At 43.7% G+C, this 18,647-nt stretch overlaps 1 protein-coding gene across 5 annotated transcripts in view; it reads left to right on the top strand.

Annotated features, from left to right (window-relative positions):
- Window positions 1-18,647, top strand: part of LOC306930565 (spectrin beta chain, non-erythrocytic 1-like) — a 141,836-nt gene that overhangs the window by 117,088 nt on the left and 6,101 nt on the right. For all 5 annotated transcript variants that reach the window (XM_079511593.1, XM_079511594.1, XM_079511591.1 and 2 more), the window contains 7 exons: window positions 395-481; window positions 5,505-5,662; window positions 6,833-6,971; window positions 8,627-8,711; window positions 9,125-9,321; window positions 10,259-10,356; window positions 11,063-11,120. In XM_079511593.1, the coding sequence (XP_079367719.1) occupies window positions 395-481; window positions 5,505-5,662; window positions 6,833-6,971; window positions 8,627-8,711; window positions 9,125-9,321; window positions 10,259-10,356; window positions 11,063-11,120 (822 nt within the window). The remainder of the gene's footprint in view (window positions 1-394; window positions 482-5,504; window positions 5,663-6,832; window positions 6,972-8,626; window positions 8,712-9,124; window positions 9,322-10,258; window positions 10,357-11,062; window positions 11,121-18,647) is intronic.

Below are 18,647 nucleotides of genomic sequence, written 5' to 3'. Positions count from 1 at the left end.
AGGTGTGGACAGAGAGGGACAGAGGGATACACAGAGAGGGACAGATGGACACAGGTGAGGACAGGGGACACAGAGATTGACAGAGGTAGGGGGACAGGGGACACAGGTGAGGACAGAGGGATACAGAGAGGGACAGAGGGATTCAGAGAGGGACAGGGGACACAGAGCGGGACAGAGGTAGGGACAGGGGACACAGGTGAGTCTTGGGTCTGAGAGGCTAAAATCTCATCAAATGGTGGTCCGTGGCTCAAATGCTGAATAAATAATAATAATAATAATCTCTCTCTCTCTCTCTCTCTCTCTCTCTCTCTCTCTCTCTCCCTCCTATGTCTCAACCCATCTCTCTCTCTCTCCTATATGTCTCAACCCGTCTCTCTCTCTCTCGTCCCTGCAGGTGCGTCAGTTGCAAGAAGACGCTGTGCGTCTCCAGTCGTCCTACGCCGGGGACAAAGCTGACGACATCCAGAAGAGAGAGGGAGAGGTGAGTGGCTCTCTGTCCGTCACTCATAACAATAGAGAGAGAGATGTGAGGGATCTCTGTCCGTCACTCATCATAACAGTACATAACAGGTCTGAAAGATATGAAAACATGACAGCTGCTCCAATCAGCATCCAGCGGGGGGGGGGGGGGGGGAATCATATATCGGCGGCCAACAAGGCAGGCGCGCCTCCGAGCTAGCGTCCAGTTTGCTAGCTTCATGATGTAAACAGTCTGGGCTGCGATCTATTCACTTCCACCCAGCCAAAGGGAGGACAGTGTAGCGGCTACCAGACCCATGGAGAGGGAGTTACGTCACTAGCATAGACTCCCATTGTCACTAGCATAGACTCCCATTGTCAGAATGGAATTCTCTTTCTATCTCAACGAGGAAGTTCCAATGTTTGGAACTACAGGAGGCAACATGCCGCTTTGCGGCTAGGAACAGATGAGAAGGAAAAGTCATGGTCACGTGACTAGTGGGTTGTGCCATGATGCTCTCGGTGACAAATCTCGCACCGGAAGTTTGATGAAATACATAGCAGTGGATGGAGCCGACTGGACCAGCAGCTCATGAACAAACACTATTTATGAACCATTGAGAGTCAGACCTTTTTCATATTATAATCCGTTCAGGAATATAAAAGAAGACATATAACAGTCTGTCGTATTGCCTTTTTGATGTGTACACTGTGTAATTTTATAGAGGTATCTAAAGAGCACAAACTACTTTCTGAACGTGCCAAGTATCTCAAGACCGTCCACCGTTTCCTGTCTGGCATCCAAATCTCGCGATATCTCCGAGACAGAAACAATACCTGCCACTGTTTAGATGCCTCAATAACATGGCGTACTGTGCACATTGAGAAGCAAGTGATTAGAAAACAACCTGTGATATATCTTCTTTTATATTCCTGACCCAATTATATGACAAAGGTCTCAATGTTTTTGTTTGTTGATGAGCTGGTCCAGTCGGCTCCATCCACTGAAATGTATTTCATCAAACTTCCGGTGCGATGGCGCAAACGCAGTCACGTGACCATGACTTTTCCTTCTGTAAGCTTTCTTGCTTCGCTGCGAGATCAAAGCGTGACGCAACTTTCTCTCTCTATGCTTCTGGCAGTTACGCTTCTGTTGGCTCAGAGTAATCTAGTAAGAGAGTGGCGACAAGCTTTGATCTCGCCGCAAAGTGGGTGCCTATGGGCCATAGTTCCAAACATTGCTCCTATGGCTGGAACTATCCCATTGAGATAGAATGAGCACTTCCACATTCCATTGTTACAATGGGAGTCAACGCTAGTGTCGCTACTCTCTTACTAGATTACTCTGTGTTGGCTGTGCCGTATAGCCAATGAAAACAAAGGGGGCGTGGTGTGTGAAATTTGCCACTGTGAAAGGCATATACACGCAGGAGAGATGACTTTTACTATCAATCCCAGCTAGTTGTTGGTGAAAAAAGGGGCGTGATGAGGAAGTGATTTGGATGAGATATTACAGGCTGTTTACAAGGAATTATGACTTTATTCATCCATATAACATCATAATGACACATTAATGCAATTAATATTATAGTATATGATAGTATTATGCGAATGAACACTTAACGTCCTTACACATTGGGAATTGATGAATTGATCAGGAATTTTATTCTTCTTTTTCATGCGATTAAACGACCGGGGAATATATTTTCGCAATATATTTCACACGACACCATTTTTATTTGGAATGAGGTGGATTTGTCACCGTGGACGAAGGCATGCGCCTGTATGAATGAGATGTCAACCGTACGGATAGTTTGGATGCAAACTAATCGTTTTGGTACACGGCCCCTCGGTGTGTAAAGACCTTTTACAGGGCATGGTCAAAATACATACCACAAGATGAAACCGTATTGATCTTGTAGTTTGGTTGGGGGGGTCAATTAATTTCACTGATATTGCTTCTGGTACAGAGACGGCACATGGTGAGTTAAAGCAGTGGCGTGCACAGATAGAAACTAGGTGGTGCTAGAGCAGCTGCCCTTTTGCCCTCTGCCCTTTTGAAAGTTAGTTTTTTTGGTACATTTTGTTCATTGTATTTGTGTTTTGTACAGTGTGTGGCCCATATTGGTGACATCGATCAATTATGGATTTAAAGCTTCTAATTTATTATTTATGCCCCAAAATCTATAAATCTCACACTATTTAGGCGGTTCCATGCGACGCACAAGGTGCCCTTTTTTCTCTTGAGCACCTGCCCGTCTAAATGTCTGTGCACGCCACTGAGTTAAAGGGCAACTCCAGACTAAATAACATATAGGCTCATTTTCCTATTGATCCTAAATGACTGGGGTCTGTTTTCTGGACAATAATGAGTGTCCTTAAAGACAAGTCACACATCCAACAAGCTTTGAACTGAGCAGATTGTACCTTCCGCTCCAGAGACAATGGCCCAACCATCGTTAAAATGGCCACTTTCTGCAAATTTCTATCGCCAATTTTTGATTGAGTTTTGGCCATTTCCATCTGTTTTTCTTTACGGGCTAGGAAGGTCAGACGGTGACAAACTTTACGCGAGTAATGTTCACTTTGAGCTGCGGCCAACACATCCACTTCCATTCCCGTCGGCCTTACCGTTAGGCAAGGGGCAGTTGAAATGTATTTTCTGGGGGTAGTGGATAATATTTCATTATTTTCACAGAACCCAAGGCCCGGCCTGGCCCGTCTAATTAGCATACATTTTGTGTCCGGCCTGAAAACGTTGTGTCATGTCTGGTTCGGGGCAGAATTTGAGAAGTCTAGTAAGCATTGATAAGTGATGAATTGATCTGTTTGGTCGTTGAGTGTTTGTTGACTTGTGGTTGTTTTGACCATCCCCTGTATGTCCCGTTCCCCCCCGGCCAGAGGAGAAAGGTGGAGGTGAGAACGCACTCCTGTTTTGACCAAATAAAAACATCGGCTTCGCATCAAACGTATATATATATAATTTATTTTAGGAACGTTAAGCTCGTATTATGCTTTCGACTAAAATGCTGACTGAGTTTCGGGACATTTTAGTCGTGTCATGCAGTTAAGTTCCTGCTTGGTGCTGAGTGGAAGAGCGGGCCATTTGCAAAATACTTTTCATCGTGTGTTTTATGTTGCCAGAGTGGCTGGATGGGTGGGGTTTGTACATGATTGTTACACACGTTGTGAAAACAGTGACGCATAGATATTTATATATATTATTATATTATTGTCTGATACTGGTACCAGATCATTTAGGAAAAAACATTGCCCCATACTGAAAGTGCTATGTTCAATGTGTCCATCAGTTTCATGTTCACTTTTCACATTCGAAAGAATTGAAAAGTTTTTTTTGTTGTTGAAATTTGTCTTGGAATATAGCTCTCTATTACCATGGCAATCATTGTTGTAGAGTGTTTATTCAGGCCTCATCCTGGCCCTCCAGCTCTTTGGTAAACAGAAAATACATGTCAGGTTGGGATAGGAATTCCAGCCAATCAGAAGAGAGATACGCATACAGCATGAACCAGTGAAATTGGAATTTGATGACGCAAATCCAATGAATCCAAGCTAATGAATCATATTTGTGATATTCTTTGCCCTGGTTGGAGGATACTGTATGTGTAACCAGTATTTATTTTAGGATGTTGGACATAAAAAAAGCATTGATACATTTCGTCATTTTGCAGAGATTCACATACTGCTACTGCAGCATTGTCCCAAGTACACAACATAGAAGCATTGACCTGAAAAAGCTTTTTCTGTTTACTAAAGCGCTGAAGAGACTTGAATGTTAAACAAAATGGAATTACTAGTAAGGAGGTGTATTACTGTAGTTGCTTCAATCGTTCCAATGTTGATAAAGCAAGCCCCATCCATCTAGTGCTGCAAGCACTATAAAACAAATCCAAAACAAAGTATCATTTGCAAATACGGTTTGGTCCGGGCCTTGTTAGTCAAAGAATGTTCATTATTGTTACACTTATTGTCGAGTTTGTGTCGCATCCGTTTTTCGATTTTAGATAGAATGTTGTGTTGCAAAACACGATTGTTAGCATTTGCTTGTTGCTGGTAGCGAGCTAGCTGGCTAACCATCGCCGGTAGCAACTGCCAATGTTTTCATCATCATTGTAGCACATTAGCTTTGTCGTATGACTAAACAATGAAAGTAGCATGCCTACAAGCTCACAACGTGTCCCCATAGGACACATTGTAACCTTGTAGATCTGCTATTTTCAAGTGTTGAACATTTAGAAATGGGGATACATTTGGGAAATCTTTTGAAAACGTCTTCACATTTTTTGGTTTAAGTTTCGCCTATATAGGCCTACCATATGCTCAAAATTAGGACACCAGGTTGAAAGAGGTTAAGATTTGTAAATATAGCATCTGACAAACAAATTCACTTATGAGCTCTTCAACTATGAAACCACCAAGATGTAGATGGATGGTTGTCAGGTGTGCTAGGATGCTGTGTGTGGCCGTGCATTCAAACCACTAGCAATGCATCAAAGCCAGCCGCTCATTTTCAGTGGAGCAGCTCCAGAAAGTGTCTCGACTCCCCTTTTAATCAACGCTTTTTGCTATTTTTTGTCAACAAAAAAACAACAGGATATTTGAACATTGTGTAATCTGTATTTCTGCTGTTACACTTATTCATTGCTTCTGTATTGTATCGATCTGATTGTGTCAGATTGTCATCAACAAAATAACAAAAACAATATTGCCGATCTTTTCGTTGACAAAATGAAAGCTGTCATCTGCATACAGACACATCCTGTGTAAAAAAAGTGAATGTGATTCCGACATGCAGGAGGGGGGAGGTGATTCGCTGAGCTTCAGTCACAGCTTTAGGAACTAAACAGTCTTTTCAATTACTTAGAAGATGTATGCAACTGAAGATTTAGTAGAAATATACAATTAATCACAATAGAGGGAAGACGGGAGTGAAGGGACGAACCTAGCGCTGGTCCTCTGTTCGGTCTTGTTAACACGTCCTTCCTTCTATCTTCTCTCCGTGTCGTCCTCGTCTCGTTCCTCAGGTGCTGGATGCCTGGAAGAACCTGCTGGACGCGGCGGAGGGACGGCGACTCAAGCTGTTCGACACCGGAGACAAGTTCCGATTCTTCAGCATGGTCCGAGACCTCATGTTATGGATGGAAGACGTCATACGACTCATAGAGGCCCAGGAGAAACCCAGGTACACTACACATTACTGACTCATAGAGGCCCAGGAGAAACCCAGGTACACTACTGGGAACCAGAGAAGTCCAGGTACACTACACACTACTGACTCATAGAGGCCCAGGAGAAACCCAGGTACACTACACATTACTGGGAACCAGAGAAACCCAGGTACACTATACATTACTGGGAACCAGAGAAACCCAGGTACACTACACATTACTGGGAACCAGAGAAACCCAGGTACACTATACGTTACTGGGAACCAGAGAAACCCAGGTACACTATACATTACTGGGAACCAGAGAAACCCAGGTACACTACACATTACTGGGAACCAGAGAAACCCAGGTACACTATACATTACTGGGAACCAGAGAAACCCAGGTACACTACACATTACTGGGAACCAGAGAAACCCAGGTACACTACACATTATTATGGGAACCAGAGAAACCCAGGTACACTACACATTATTATGGGAACCAGAGAAACCCAGGTACACTACACATTATTATGGGAACCAGAGAAACCCAGGTACACTACACATTATTATGGGAACCAGAGAAACCCAGGTACACTACACATTACTGGCTCATAGAGGCCCAGGAGAAACCCAGGTACACATTACTGGGAACCAGAGCTATGTAGGGTTGGTCCAGGAGAAACCCAGGTACAATACACATTATTATGGGAACCAGAGCTATGTAGGGTTGGCCATCCGGAACTGGATCCAACGTTGAGGAACCAGGAATGGATTCCATCACATTAAGGTACAGTTTGAGGAACCGTTTACAGTACATCCTCGAAGGTCCTTATGTAAGGATCCATTGTACATCCCCAAAGGTCCTTAGGTAAGGGTCCATTGTACATCCTCAAAGGTCCTTAGGTAAGGGTCCATTGTACATCCTCAAAGGTCCTTAGGTAAGGGTCCATTGTACATCCTCAAAGGTCCTTAGGTAAGGGTCCATTGTACATCCTCAAAGGTCCTTATGTAAGGGTCCATTTGGAACCCGCCATAGGAACCGTTAAAGGGAACCGTTACGGAATGGGACTGTTAGGAGGGAACCGTAATCGATACGATTCCTAACGATCCGAAGGATCCCTAGTGCTATATATATACAGTACATCTACTTACGTGTGTGTGTGTGTGTGTGTGTGTGCGTGTGTGTGTGTGCATGTGCAGGGATGTGTCGTCTGTAGAGTTGCTGATGAACAACCACCAGGGGATCAAGGCAGAGATCGATGCTCGTAATGACAGCTTCACTGCCTGCATCGAGCTGGGCAAGGCTCTGCTGGCACGCAAGCACTATGCTTCAGAAGAGGTATGTTTATACAAGCACTATGCTTCAGAAGAGGTATGTTTATACAAGCACTATGCTTCAGAAGAGGTATGTTTATACAAGCACTATGCTTCAGAAGAGGTATGTTTATACAAGCACTATGCTTCAGAAGAGGTATGTTTATACAAGCACTATGCTTCAGAAGAGGTATGTTTATACCAGCACTATGCTTCAGAAGAGGTATGTTTATACCAGCACTATGCTTCAGAAGAGGTATGTTTAAAGAGGTATGTTTATACAAGCACTATGCTTCAGAAGAGGTATGTTTATACCAGCACTATGCTTCAGAAGAGGTATGTTTAAAGAGGTATGTTTATACAAGCACTATGCTTCAGAAGAGGTATGTTTATACTAGAGCTGGGACTCGATTACAAATTTGAATCTAATTAAATAGAAGCTTTGTGATTAATTAATCTCGATTAATCGCATTTTAATCGCATATCAATATTCAACCCGAGAACAGTGATAAACCTTTTTTTTTAAATGTTTTTTGGTATCCCAGTGAATCAATGAATAGTGACTACACAAAGCTGTACTTCATAGTGTTACTGTTTTTTGTCAGACCTCCAGTTCTAGGCAACACAAAATGGGGTGACTTTTTATTATTTCCAGTTTTACACACAACTCCATAGAAAAATGTTGAAAATGAGGGGTATTCCCCTTTAAGCAATACAACTTTTTTTTCTCCAACAGATAAACAATTGCAGCAAGTGCCTATATAAAGTGTCTATGAATACTCAAATGTGCTTTACATGGTGGGGCATGAGAAAAGAAAAAAACAACTTTATTAGGGAGTTAACACTTAGACAATGGAACAAAATAAAAAACGGTGGAATGAACTAGCTGGGGAGTGCATTTCACATGGGGTTGGGGCAGACCATTGTCTGACCACGGACTTTCACACTTGCTGCTTCAGGTTTCGCATCGAGGACAGCTTGACAGCTTCGTGCTGTGGTGAAATCTCTGCGAGCCTCTGCAAGGCATGCAAGCCTCTACTCTGCGAGACATGCTAAGCTGAAGCAGCTAGCATGGAAGCTAGCTCTGATCCATAGCTCTGGCTATGGACCAGAGCTAGCATGGACCATGGAAGCTAACATTGGTCATATGGCTTATGGATCCTTTCCCTCTGACATTGCACACAACCATGCTGCTATCCACGCGTCCATCCGCTTTTAAATCTAAATGTCCCATCCACGGAGCAAACGTTTGGGTGTTGTAAGTTGTTGTCTGACGGAGCTGTAGTGTAGAGTGGACTGGACTGCTGCTGCTGCTCCTCCCCCTGCAAGCCGTGCAAGGAGTGCAGCAGCCTAATGAGCCTAGAAATGCGCCCAGTGAGAAACGTTCCGCCGTGAAAAAAAGGTGCGATTAAATGCGTTAATTTTTAACGCGTTAGTTTTTCTGTAGTTAATTAATCTCAATTAACGCGTTAAAGTCCCGGCCCTAGTTTATACAGGCACTATGCTTCAGAAGAGGTATGTTTATACAAGCACTATGCTTCAGAAGAGGTATGTTCACAAACACTATATGCTTCAAGATTCTAAGATTCCCCTATTTATATAGGGATTCCACAGACAATGAACACAACACATGAACGACATATAGCAAATATAATTCTGTTTGTTTGTTTTCTGCCTCAGATTAAAGAGAAGTTGCTACAGTTGACTGACAAGAGGAAAGACATGATTGACAAGTGGGAGGACAGATGGGAGTGGCTTAGACTGGGTAAGCACTGAAGTCTCCTCTCCTGTGGGTTCGAATCCACCGCGGTGGATTCGGTGGACACACCTCTGTGCGAACACAGTTGGCCCGTGTTCGGGGGAGGGAAGCCAGGCAGGGAGGGGTCTCTCTCTCTCTCTCACTCACTCACTCACTCACTCACACACGCGCACACACACACACACACACACACACACACACACTCACACTCACACTCACACTCACACACACACACATTTCATACACACACACTAACTTTCATTGGCCCTTTAAAAAAAATATATATATATATATATATATATATATACTTCCAGGGGCCACAGTCGCCACCACCAGCCGCCAGTTGAATACCCCTGGTGTAAATGCTCTCTCTCTCTCTCTCTCTCTCGCTTTCTCTCTCTCTCTCTCTCTCTCTGTAGTCTTGGAGGTGCACCAGTTCTCGCGGGACGCGGGCGTGGCGGAGGCGTGGCTGCTGGGTCAGGACCCGTACCTGACCAATAGGGAGATGGGCCAGAGCGTGGACGAGGTGGAGAAGCTCATCAAGAGGCACGAGGCCTTCGAGAAGTCAGCGGCCACCTGGGAGGAGAGGTTCTCCGCCCTGGAGAGACTGACCACGGTACAGCACACACACACACACACACACACACACACACACACACACACACACTGGGAGGAGAGGTTCTCTGCTCTGGAGAGGCTGACCACGGTACGCAAATTACGTAAATTGTGTGCACGCACGTTAATTTACAAGTCTACACAATTGGAGAATGTAGTATAATTGCTATTTTGATAGTTTGCCTGTTATCTCTCTTAACAAAATATTCTGTAGTTTTGGGTCTGACTGAGAGGCTAAATGTCATCAAACGGTGGTCCGTGGCTCAGATGATGTCATAGATAATGTCATCAAACGGTGGTCCGTGGCTCAGATGATGTCATAGATAATGTCATCAAACGGTGGTCCGTGGCTCAGATGATGTCATAGATAATGTCATCAAACGGTGGTCCGTGGCTCAGATGATGTCATAGATAATGTCATCAAACGGTGGGCCGTGGCTCAGATGATGCATAGATGATGTCAGCAGTGGATGAACAATAACTTCCTTAAACTAAACCAAGAAAAAACCGAAATCCTCATCATTGGTACAGACGATCAAAATACTTCATTAATGAACAAATTCGGAAACTTGTCCTCACAGGTTAAACCAACTGTGAAAAACCTGGGTGTTATTCTAGACCACGAGTTAAACCTTGAAAAGCACATTAGTAATGTCACAAAAATATATTTTCACCACCTAAGAAACATTGCAAGAGTCAGACCTTTCCTCTCATTGGCGGACGCCAAGAAACTGACCCATGCCTTTGTACTGTCTCGTTTAGATTACTGCAACGCACACTGCAACGTTGGTCCGTGGCTCAGATGATGTCATAGATAATGTCATCAAACGGTGGTCCGTGGCTCAGATGATGTCATAGATAATGGACCTCAATGATATGAAAACCACTGGTTTAGATGAGGGGGAGCCTGACTTCCTGTTTCCTGTTTCCTGTCCCAGATGGAGTTGCTGGAAGTGAGACGAAGGCAGGAGGACGAGGAGAGGAGTAGACAGCCCCCCCCTGCCGAGACCCCCCCCACCGAGACCCCCACCCAGAGGTATGTCTGTCTGTCTAAAGGCTCATACAAATACATACTCCAGTTTTTGGTGATAAGTTATCACCTTCACCTATCACCGTCGGCTTCATAACGAGTCGAGGCCATCATACTCGCGGTGATGTCATTAAAGGGCCACTTCACTTGTCTGACAGTAAAAACAGAGAGATATGTCTGTGTCCGCGGTGAGAGCTGATCACTGTGGCGAATGGCGTAATGTTGTAGTTTTCTAACCCTTAAAAAACTACACCGCGGTGATCAGCTATCACCTCAAACTGGAGTATGAATGCAGCAGCCCCCACCCAGAGGTCTGTCTGTCTGTCTGTCTGTCTGTCTGTCTGTCAACGTGTTGTGAGCTTGTAGATCTGCTATTTTCATGTTCGGCTAAGAATAGGGATGGGAGGGTTCAATTGGTTAATGTAAAAAAATTAAAACGTCTGCATTTCCCCTCCCGTCCACTCAGCATTGAGTTGCTCACCTCAGAGCAATGAGGCGTTTTTCACCCGTCCTTCTGGGTTGGAGAAAATGGCTGGGCTTACATGAACGCGAAAGTGTTGAATGAGCACCGCGTGTGTGTGTGTGTGTGTGTGTGTGTGTGTGCGTGTGTGCGTCTGTGCGTGTAATATGGATCGCTGCAATGTGAAATAATTGAATCATAACTCTATGGATCCCACTAACATTCTGTGTGTGTGTGTCTCTCTCTCTCCAGAGAGGGCGATCAGGGGTCTCTTCAGAACGGACAGCCATCGGACCAGGATTCTCCCCGGGTTAGTTATCGCTCTCCTGCCTACCAGAGTAGCACGCTGCAGGGCCGCAAGGCTGCACACACACCCTGACACACGCGCACGCACACGCGCACACACACACCCTGACGCGCACGCACCCTGACACACACGCACGCACACACATCCACACACGCACGTGCACACATCCACCCTGACACGCACGCACGAAAACACACACGCACACGCACACACACACACACGACGAATGTTCCATTCCATTAATATTCATCATGTTGTCCTTGTTGAATAGTAATGTCCTTCTTTTCTTTCTTTTTTTCTTTCTTTCTTTCTTTCTTTCTTTCTTTCTTTCTTTCTTGTTTTTTGTAAGTGTAACGTGTTTTAATTTGAAGCCACAGCTTAATTCATCTTTCTCCGCTACCTTTTAATTTTAATTCCATTCTGTTGTAGAAGGATGTACGTTAGACTGCTATAGTAGGTTAATGGTGGTCTTTTAATATGTATTATACACACTAGGATTAGCTTTGGTTAGCCGTGTGCGCTACAAACATGTCTCCCTTGTCGACTGTGAGGTGTGTGTTTCTGATGTTAATCATTTCCCTAATTAGATTTCTGTTGTTTTATATCCCCAAAATACCAGCCGGAACAGAACTGAACTACACGATCTAACTGGACTCAACCGGTTCAGCTTTGAATTGTGTCGCTGGGGCTGTTGTTTTGCTCTTGGGGTTTGAGATGTCAGAACACAAAGAACACTAACTAGCATTAGCACATTTATTCTTATTGTTTTCCCTTTGTTTTGATTGTACTGTTATTTTGCTCTCGGATTCGGAGGTTTGCAAGAGCTCTAAATAACCTGCTGGCTCACAATGTCGGTTTCTATGAATGAAATGTCCTGGTCAAAGAAACCTGGTCCAGGGGAGAACAGTCATACTGTTGCTGCCATCTAGAGCGCTTTAGGGGGGGTGACTCATTGGGGCAGTTGCTCGTCTGTTGAGTCAGCCCCGTGGATGGTTTGTGGGAAGGCTAACATTGTAAGGAGATGTTTAGGACCAACGTTCCACTATCTCTTATTTATCCACTGAACAACATTCCGTCTACTGCGCTAGACACACTCGAGTGTCAAATGGAAAGTGTTCGCGTGTGATGATCTCCGAGGCGTCGTTCACACTGTGAGCGAATCTGAGCGCTCTGTGAGGCGTCGTTCACACTGCGAGCGAATCTGACCGCTCTGTGAGGCGTCGTTCACACTGCGAGCGAATCTGACCGTTGATGATGTTTCGTCGACTAAAACTGGAACATTTCAGATCACAAAAATATGACCGTGACTAAAACCAAACCGAACTCTGCTGTCAAAATCAACATTGCAACAGTGTGTGTGATTTGATCTGGCAGTGTGCGCGTAGCCTCAGAGACTTCCGTCCAGAGGAACACATGTTGGTGTGACTGACTGAGAGTGACTGAGTGCTGCATGATGGGACCTGTTGGAAACCACACACACACTTCTTTTTTTGTTGCATTCCTCCCCTTATTTTACTCTTCTTCTCTCCTCCTCCCCACCCTCTGTCCCTCCTCCTCCTCTCAGCTGGAAACTCCAGTCCTCCTCTCTCCTCAGCTTCTTATTGTTCTATTGGTGTACGTCATCATTTACAGACTCACTTTGTGGACCGCCGCCAACACCTGATACACACCACGCAAAACACCTGGTCACAAAACATGGCATAACACCCGATAATACAACAAAACACATGATCACAAAACATGGCATAACACCCGGTAATACGACAAAAACATCTGATCACAAAATATGGCATAACAACTGATAATGTTACAAACATAACCACGGTTCTATGAATCATGAGTGCTTTTCTCACTGTGGGTAAACGCCGCCGTTTGCCCATATTGACTAAAATGGAACTCACAATGGGCCCGAATCACTACGCTGTTTACACTAATATTTTGGGTGTAAAGGAATTTTTCAAACTTCCCACGTTACTTGTCTAGAATAAGACATTCTAATGACATACAGCCACATTTTGGTCCCATGTAAGTCTGCATCCGAGCAGACCTGAGAGAGCGTCCCTCCGCAAAATCCACCGACAAAATAAAGACGACTGCTGACGTGGGAAGTTTGGAAAATGCCTTTACACCCAAAATACGGGTGTAAACAGCTTACGCACCTGATGCTAAAACAGTGACACAGCACCTGATTATGCTAAAACATGACACAGCACCTGATGATGCTAAAACAGTGACACAGCACCTGATTATGCTAAAACATGACACAGCACCTGATGATGCTAAAACAATGACACAGCACCTGATGATGCTAAAACAATGACACAGCACCTGATGATGCTAAAACAATGACACAGCACCTGATGATGCTAAAACAATGACACAGCACCTGATGATGCTAAAACAATGACACAGCACCTGATGCTAAAACAATGACACAGCACCTGATGCTAAAACAGTGACACAGCACCTGATTATGCTAAAACATGACACAGCACCTGATGATGCTAAAACAATGACACAGCTGGTTATTATTAAAGTCCCCTCGTCTGAAGTTGTCTGTGACATTTAAAAGACACCATTTAATATTTTAATACTGTACACATTCCTCCATGCAATAGCACTGTTACCGTAGCGTTGCATAGTATTGATTGATTGAATACTTTGTTAACAGTTTGCGAATAGTACAGTGGTAGAATTACGGTATACAATGGTGCTAAAAGGACATCACAGAAAAAGCCCTGAGGGCTTGTTTCCATTGTGGTCCTGTAAGCCCGTATAGTACAGTACAATACTGTATGTATTCCGTGAGTAGTACATATTGAAGTACACAAACTCTTATAGTAAAGTACTACTTCACGGGACGCAATACTACTACACATAACAGTACACAGTACAGTACGCTCAGTACAATGTATCATACTGGTATGATACTGTGTGTACACAATACTATCTATGTGATAACATCCTTCCAGACATTCCTCTATCATCTCATTCTTCTGTTCATTCCCATACACGTGTGTGTGTGTGTGTGTGTGTGTGTGTGTGTGTGTGTGTGTGTGTGTGTGTGTGTGTGTGTGTGTGTGTGTGTGTGTGTGTGTGTGTGTGTGTGTGTGTGTGTGTGTGTGTGTGTGTGTGTGTGTGTGTGTGTGTGTGTGTGTGTGTGTGTGTGTGTGTGTGTGTGTGTGTGTGTGTGTGTGTGTGTGTGTTACTGTACTTGTGCAAAAATAGACGCGACACTGGTCCTTCCTTACAAGATAATTTATTAGGGATGCGACCGATATATCGGTCCACATATCTGAATCGGACGATCGAACCGATGGCAGTAGCTGATATTTATCTGTTCTTGATAAGCATATATTTTGCGTTGGCTACGTTGGTGTGTTGGTTATCTGCAGCTGACAAACCAAGCTATCGATTATGAACATTTATATCTTGTACTGAAGATGTATTTGTTTCCCTGGCACAAAAGTGGGAAATAAAAACATCAAAAACTAAATAGACATGTTTAGTATCGGTATCGGTATCAGTGTATTTTAAACATCGGTATCGGCCAATCATTTCCATATGGGTGCATCCCTAGAAATGATTGTTTCATGGTTAAAAGGGATTTAGAGTTTGAAAGAAGGATTAGAGTTGTGTGGCGATGTCACAGTAACACAGAAATAGCTGATCTGCAAGCTGCTGACTGTGTGGCGATGTCACAGTAACACAGAAATAGCTGATCTACAAGCTGCTGACTGTGTGGCGATGTCGCAGTAACACAGAAATAGCTGATTTACAAGCCGCTGACTGTGTGGCTATAATTGTCCCCGGTGTTTCCTGCCATTTCCTTTTCCGTCCTAAAATGCCGAGGTCCCCACAAGTATAGTAATACAAACGTGCGTGTGTGTCTGTGTGCGTGTGCGTGTGAGTTTCACTTTAATATCATTAGCGAGTCACATGTCAACCAACCGACCAACATTTTCCATGTTTCTGCACCCAAATGTATTATTATTTGAATGTTGTTTTTTCATCATTATTGTTTCTGGTGATTTCATATCATTTTCTCCTCATGGTTTCTGTTGCATGTAGACCCCCATCCCCCCCATCCCCCCCACCTCCCCCCCAAAAAAGAAAAACGCACGTGTACATGCATCCACAAATCCCGTCCTTGTTTACTAACACTCATCGCCCAATGAAAATCTAAATAAATATGATGTATTTGATATGGAGCACTACATGTCTGTGTGTGCGCGTGTGTGTGTGCGTGCGTGCCTGCGTGTGTGTACATCTCATGTTATCCACTGTTGTGTGTCAAACGTTAGCATGCTGCTAGACATGATCGACCTGCTGTTTTTAATCATTGTGCATTTCATTAATTTCCATTCTGGGTCTACCTGTGTTCACATCATCATCATCACAGATGTTATTTGTAGTTAGTGTGTCTATGTGTGGCTGCATTGTAGTTTATAGAATTGGAGAAGGGTTGCACACACCAAGAACTCATTTTCAACAGATTTATTTTCTACACAATCAGGAGGACAGACGTTTCGGCTTCATCAGTGTGATGACAATCATGACACTGATGAAGGCTAGATAGCCGAAACTAGGCTTGTCCCGATCGGATCGGGTGATCGGAAATCGGGGCCGATCACGTCATTTTCAAATGATCGGAATCGGATCGGGTGTCAAAAAACTGGATATTGTCTGTGATTTGGGATATTGTACTATTGTGATATGGAATTAGCGTGTTCTATAAATCGGATCGGGACATCCGATAGTGGAAACGTCTGTCCTGACATGTAGAAAATATATCTGTTGAAATGGAGTTCTTGGTGTGTGCGACCCTTCTCCTCTTCTATGATGTTTTAAACTGGTAACGCAGTGTAAGTCAGAGCGCGGTGGTCACAAGAACATGATCTATGCATTGTAGTTGAACCACTTGCACCCCAGCTTAGCAGTGGCTACAGGGTGTATACTCGCTCTGGTTCCACTGACCGTGGATATGGATAGTGGAGATTTCCCAAAAATATTGAAATTATTATTATTTTATAAGCCTGGAACCGAGGAGAGCCATCCAGGATCCTGGTGAATCATGGCCATAAAACACTGTAGCTTGTAACCATGGTTGTCCCGATCCGATCCGGAAATCGAGGGCGTCATTGTCAAATGATCGGCATCGGGAGCAAACAAACGTGATCGAGACATCCCCAGTATCAGGATTAGGCCTACAGTATATCCATATCATGATATTAGACTGTTTTTTGTCTCTGATTTGGGATATTATGCTATTGTGATATGTCATAAATGTTCTATAAACAATAGAAATATCGGATCAGGAAAAATCGGAATCGGCAGATACTCAAAATCAAATGATCGGAAATCGGATCGGGAGCAACAAAAAAAGAAAAATCGGGACAACCCTGCATGTAACTTTTCCCTTTTTTGCCGCCACTGCTATGCTTTATTCTGGGTGTGGGTGTGAGGAACAAAACAGATATAGCAGATCTACAAGCTTGCGATGCTGTTGTCGTCAAAGAGATTGGGTGTACATGGAACATCGAGGATACAGTGAAGCCGAGTGGAATAGTAAGAGAGTGGCCACACACTTTGACCCCCCCGCAAAGCGGGTGCCTATGGGCTATAGTTCCAAACATTGGAACAATCCCATTGAGATAGAATGAGCACTAACGCATTCCATTGTTACAATGGGAGTCAACGCTAGTGTCGCCACTCTCATACTATTCCACTCGGCAGTGAAGATAGCGTGCAGTCAGTGCAACTTAGACTACAGGGTTCAAGTGGTTAATGTGTACTTGGGGTGAAGTTAAGGTGTAGTTTATGTAATTAGCGCGTAGTGGTGGTGGTGGTGAGGTGTCATTAAAGGTGTATAAATACAGCCAGGGATGTATTCACCATTTGTATTTGATTCAGCTGACATATTGTTCAAATTACATTATAAAACATATTCAAACACAAACAAACAAACGAACAAAACCATGCGTGAAGAGTCTGACACAGTACACAGGATCTCGCTTTAAAACAAAAAAGCTCCCAGGATTGGTCCAGCCCTTTGACCATCTTTCAGTAAAGCCTCCCAGGATTGGTCCAGCCCTTTGACCATCTTTCAGTAAAGCCATCCCCAGGAGAGTGGTCCAGGCCTCTGATGATGAGCTCTCAGTAAGAGCGTCCGCCATTGGTCGAGCCCCGCCGAGCCCAGTGCATGGGGTAATACCAGACCGATTGGAGTGGGTGTGGTGTGCAAATAAATGAAAAAAACAAAATTCGAATTGTAAAACAACCCTTCCGTGATAACTACTAGGCCAATCGCAATCTCCCCCTCACTCGTCCCCAATAATGATGCTCAATACGAATAATGAGTTCAAGCAATTTTGTGGATAATTGTTTGAGATTTATGTGTGTTTGTTTGTGCTTTTACAATCTTCCCCTCTCTCCCCTTTCGCTAGCTCTCTTTTTCTCCGCTGGTCTCCGTGGTGACCAGCGGTGGTGTTGTGTGTTGTTGTGGTGTGATTTGTGTGTGATCTGTTGCATGTTGTGTGTTTAAAATGATTCTAATCGGGGCTGTATTCCAACGCTCGATCAGCTCACACTGTGGCCGAAACACATTCACACTCCTATATTACATAAACTTGATCTAATACATAAACCTAGTTTAATTATCTAACATAACAGCGCTGTCGGGTGGAAGGTTTATATGTGTTGGAAAATAGTTACTTTTCAGGAAATGGAAACATTAACCTGCGTTCCAATTTAGTCACAAATAAATTTGTATAAAATCCACACACACACTTAACCAAGTTCGCTTTCAAAATGTTTAAGAATGCCGATCTACAAGCTCACAATGTGTCGCGTTTCTGATGCGTTGTGACCAATCTACAAATAAATACAAAACATAATAATAATATAATAATAATAATAATAAATGCAAACAGGCATATGGATGTGACAGACACGTTGTGAGCTCGTAGAATAATTGTTGCCATTTTATTTTGAAACTTAAGACTAAAATAGAGACGCCAGCTTGAAAGTGGTTAAAGGACAACTTTTCTTCTTTTTTTTTAAAGCCAGTGTTCATGTTTTAGGTCGTTATTAGAGTGTATTAAAAATAATTAGTTGCTTTCTTTCGTTTAGCCATTTTTGTGATTTTTCTTTTGACGCAGCATCCGGGCTAGTAAGTAGCTAAATGCCTTATTTTTTTTTTTTTTTAAATACACAATTTTATGTTGATTATTTTAAATTATGTACTATACTAGACAGCAGGATCTTACATCTGGCCACAAAAGATCACAGAATCTACTGAATGTGAAGGGGGAGGTGACAGGATCTACTGAATGTGAAGGGGGAGGTGACAGGATCTACTGAATGTGAAGGGGGAGGTGACAGGATCTACTGAATGTGAAGGGGGAGGTGACAGGATCTACTGAAGGGGGAGGTGACAGGATCTACTGAATGGGGAGGTGACAGGATCTACTGAAGGGGGAGGTGACAGGATCTACTGAATGTGAAGGGGGAGGTGACAGGATCTACTGA

Source organism: Electrona antarctica (assembly GCF_951216825.1).
Source record: "Electrona antarctica genome assembly, chromosome: 10".
Taxonomy (NCBI): Eukaryota; Metazoa; Chordata; class Actinopteri; order Myctophiformes; family Myctophidae; genus Electrona; species Electrona antarctica.
Note: the sequence above shows the minus strand (reverse complement) of the source record. Positions and strands in the feature narration are given on the sequence as shown.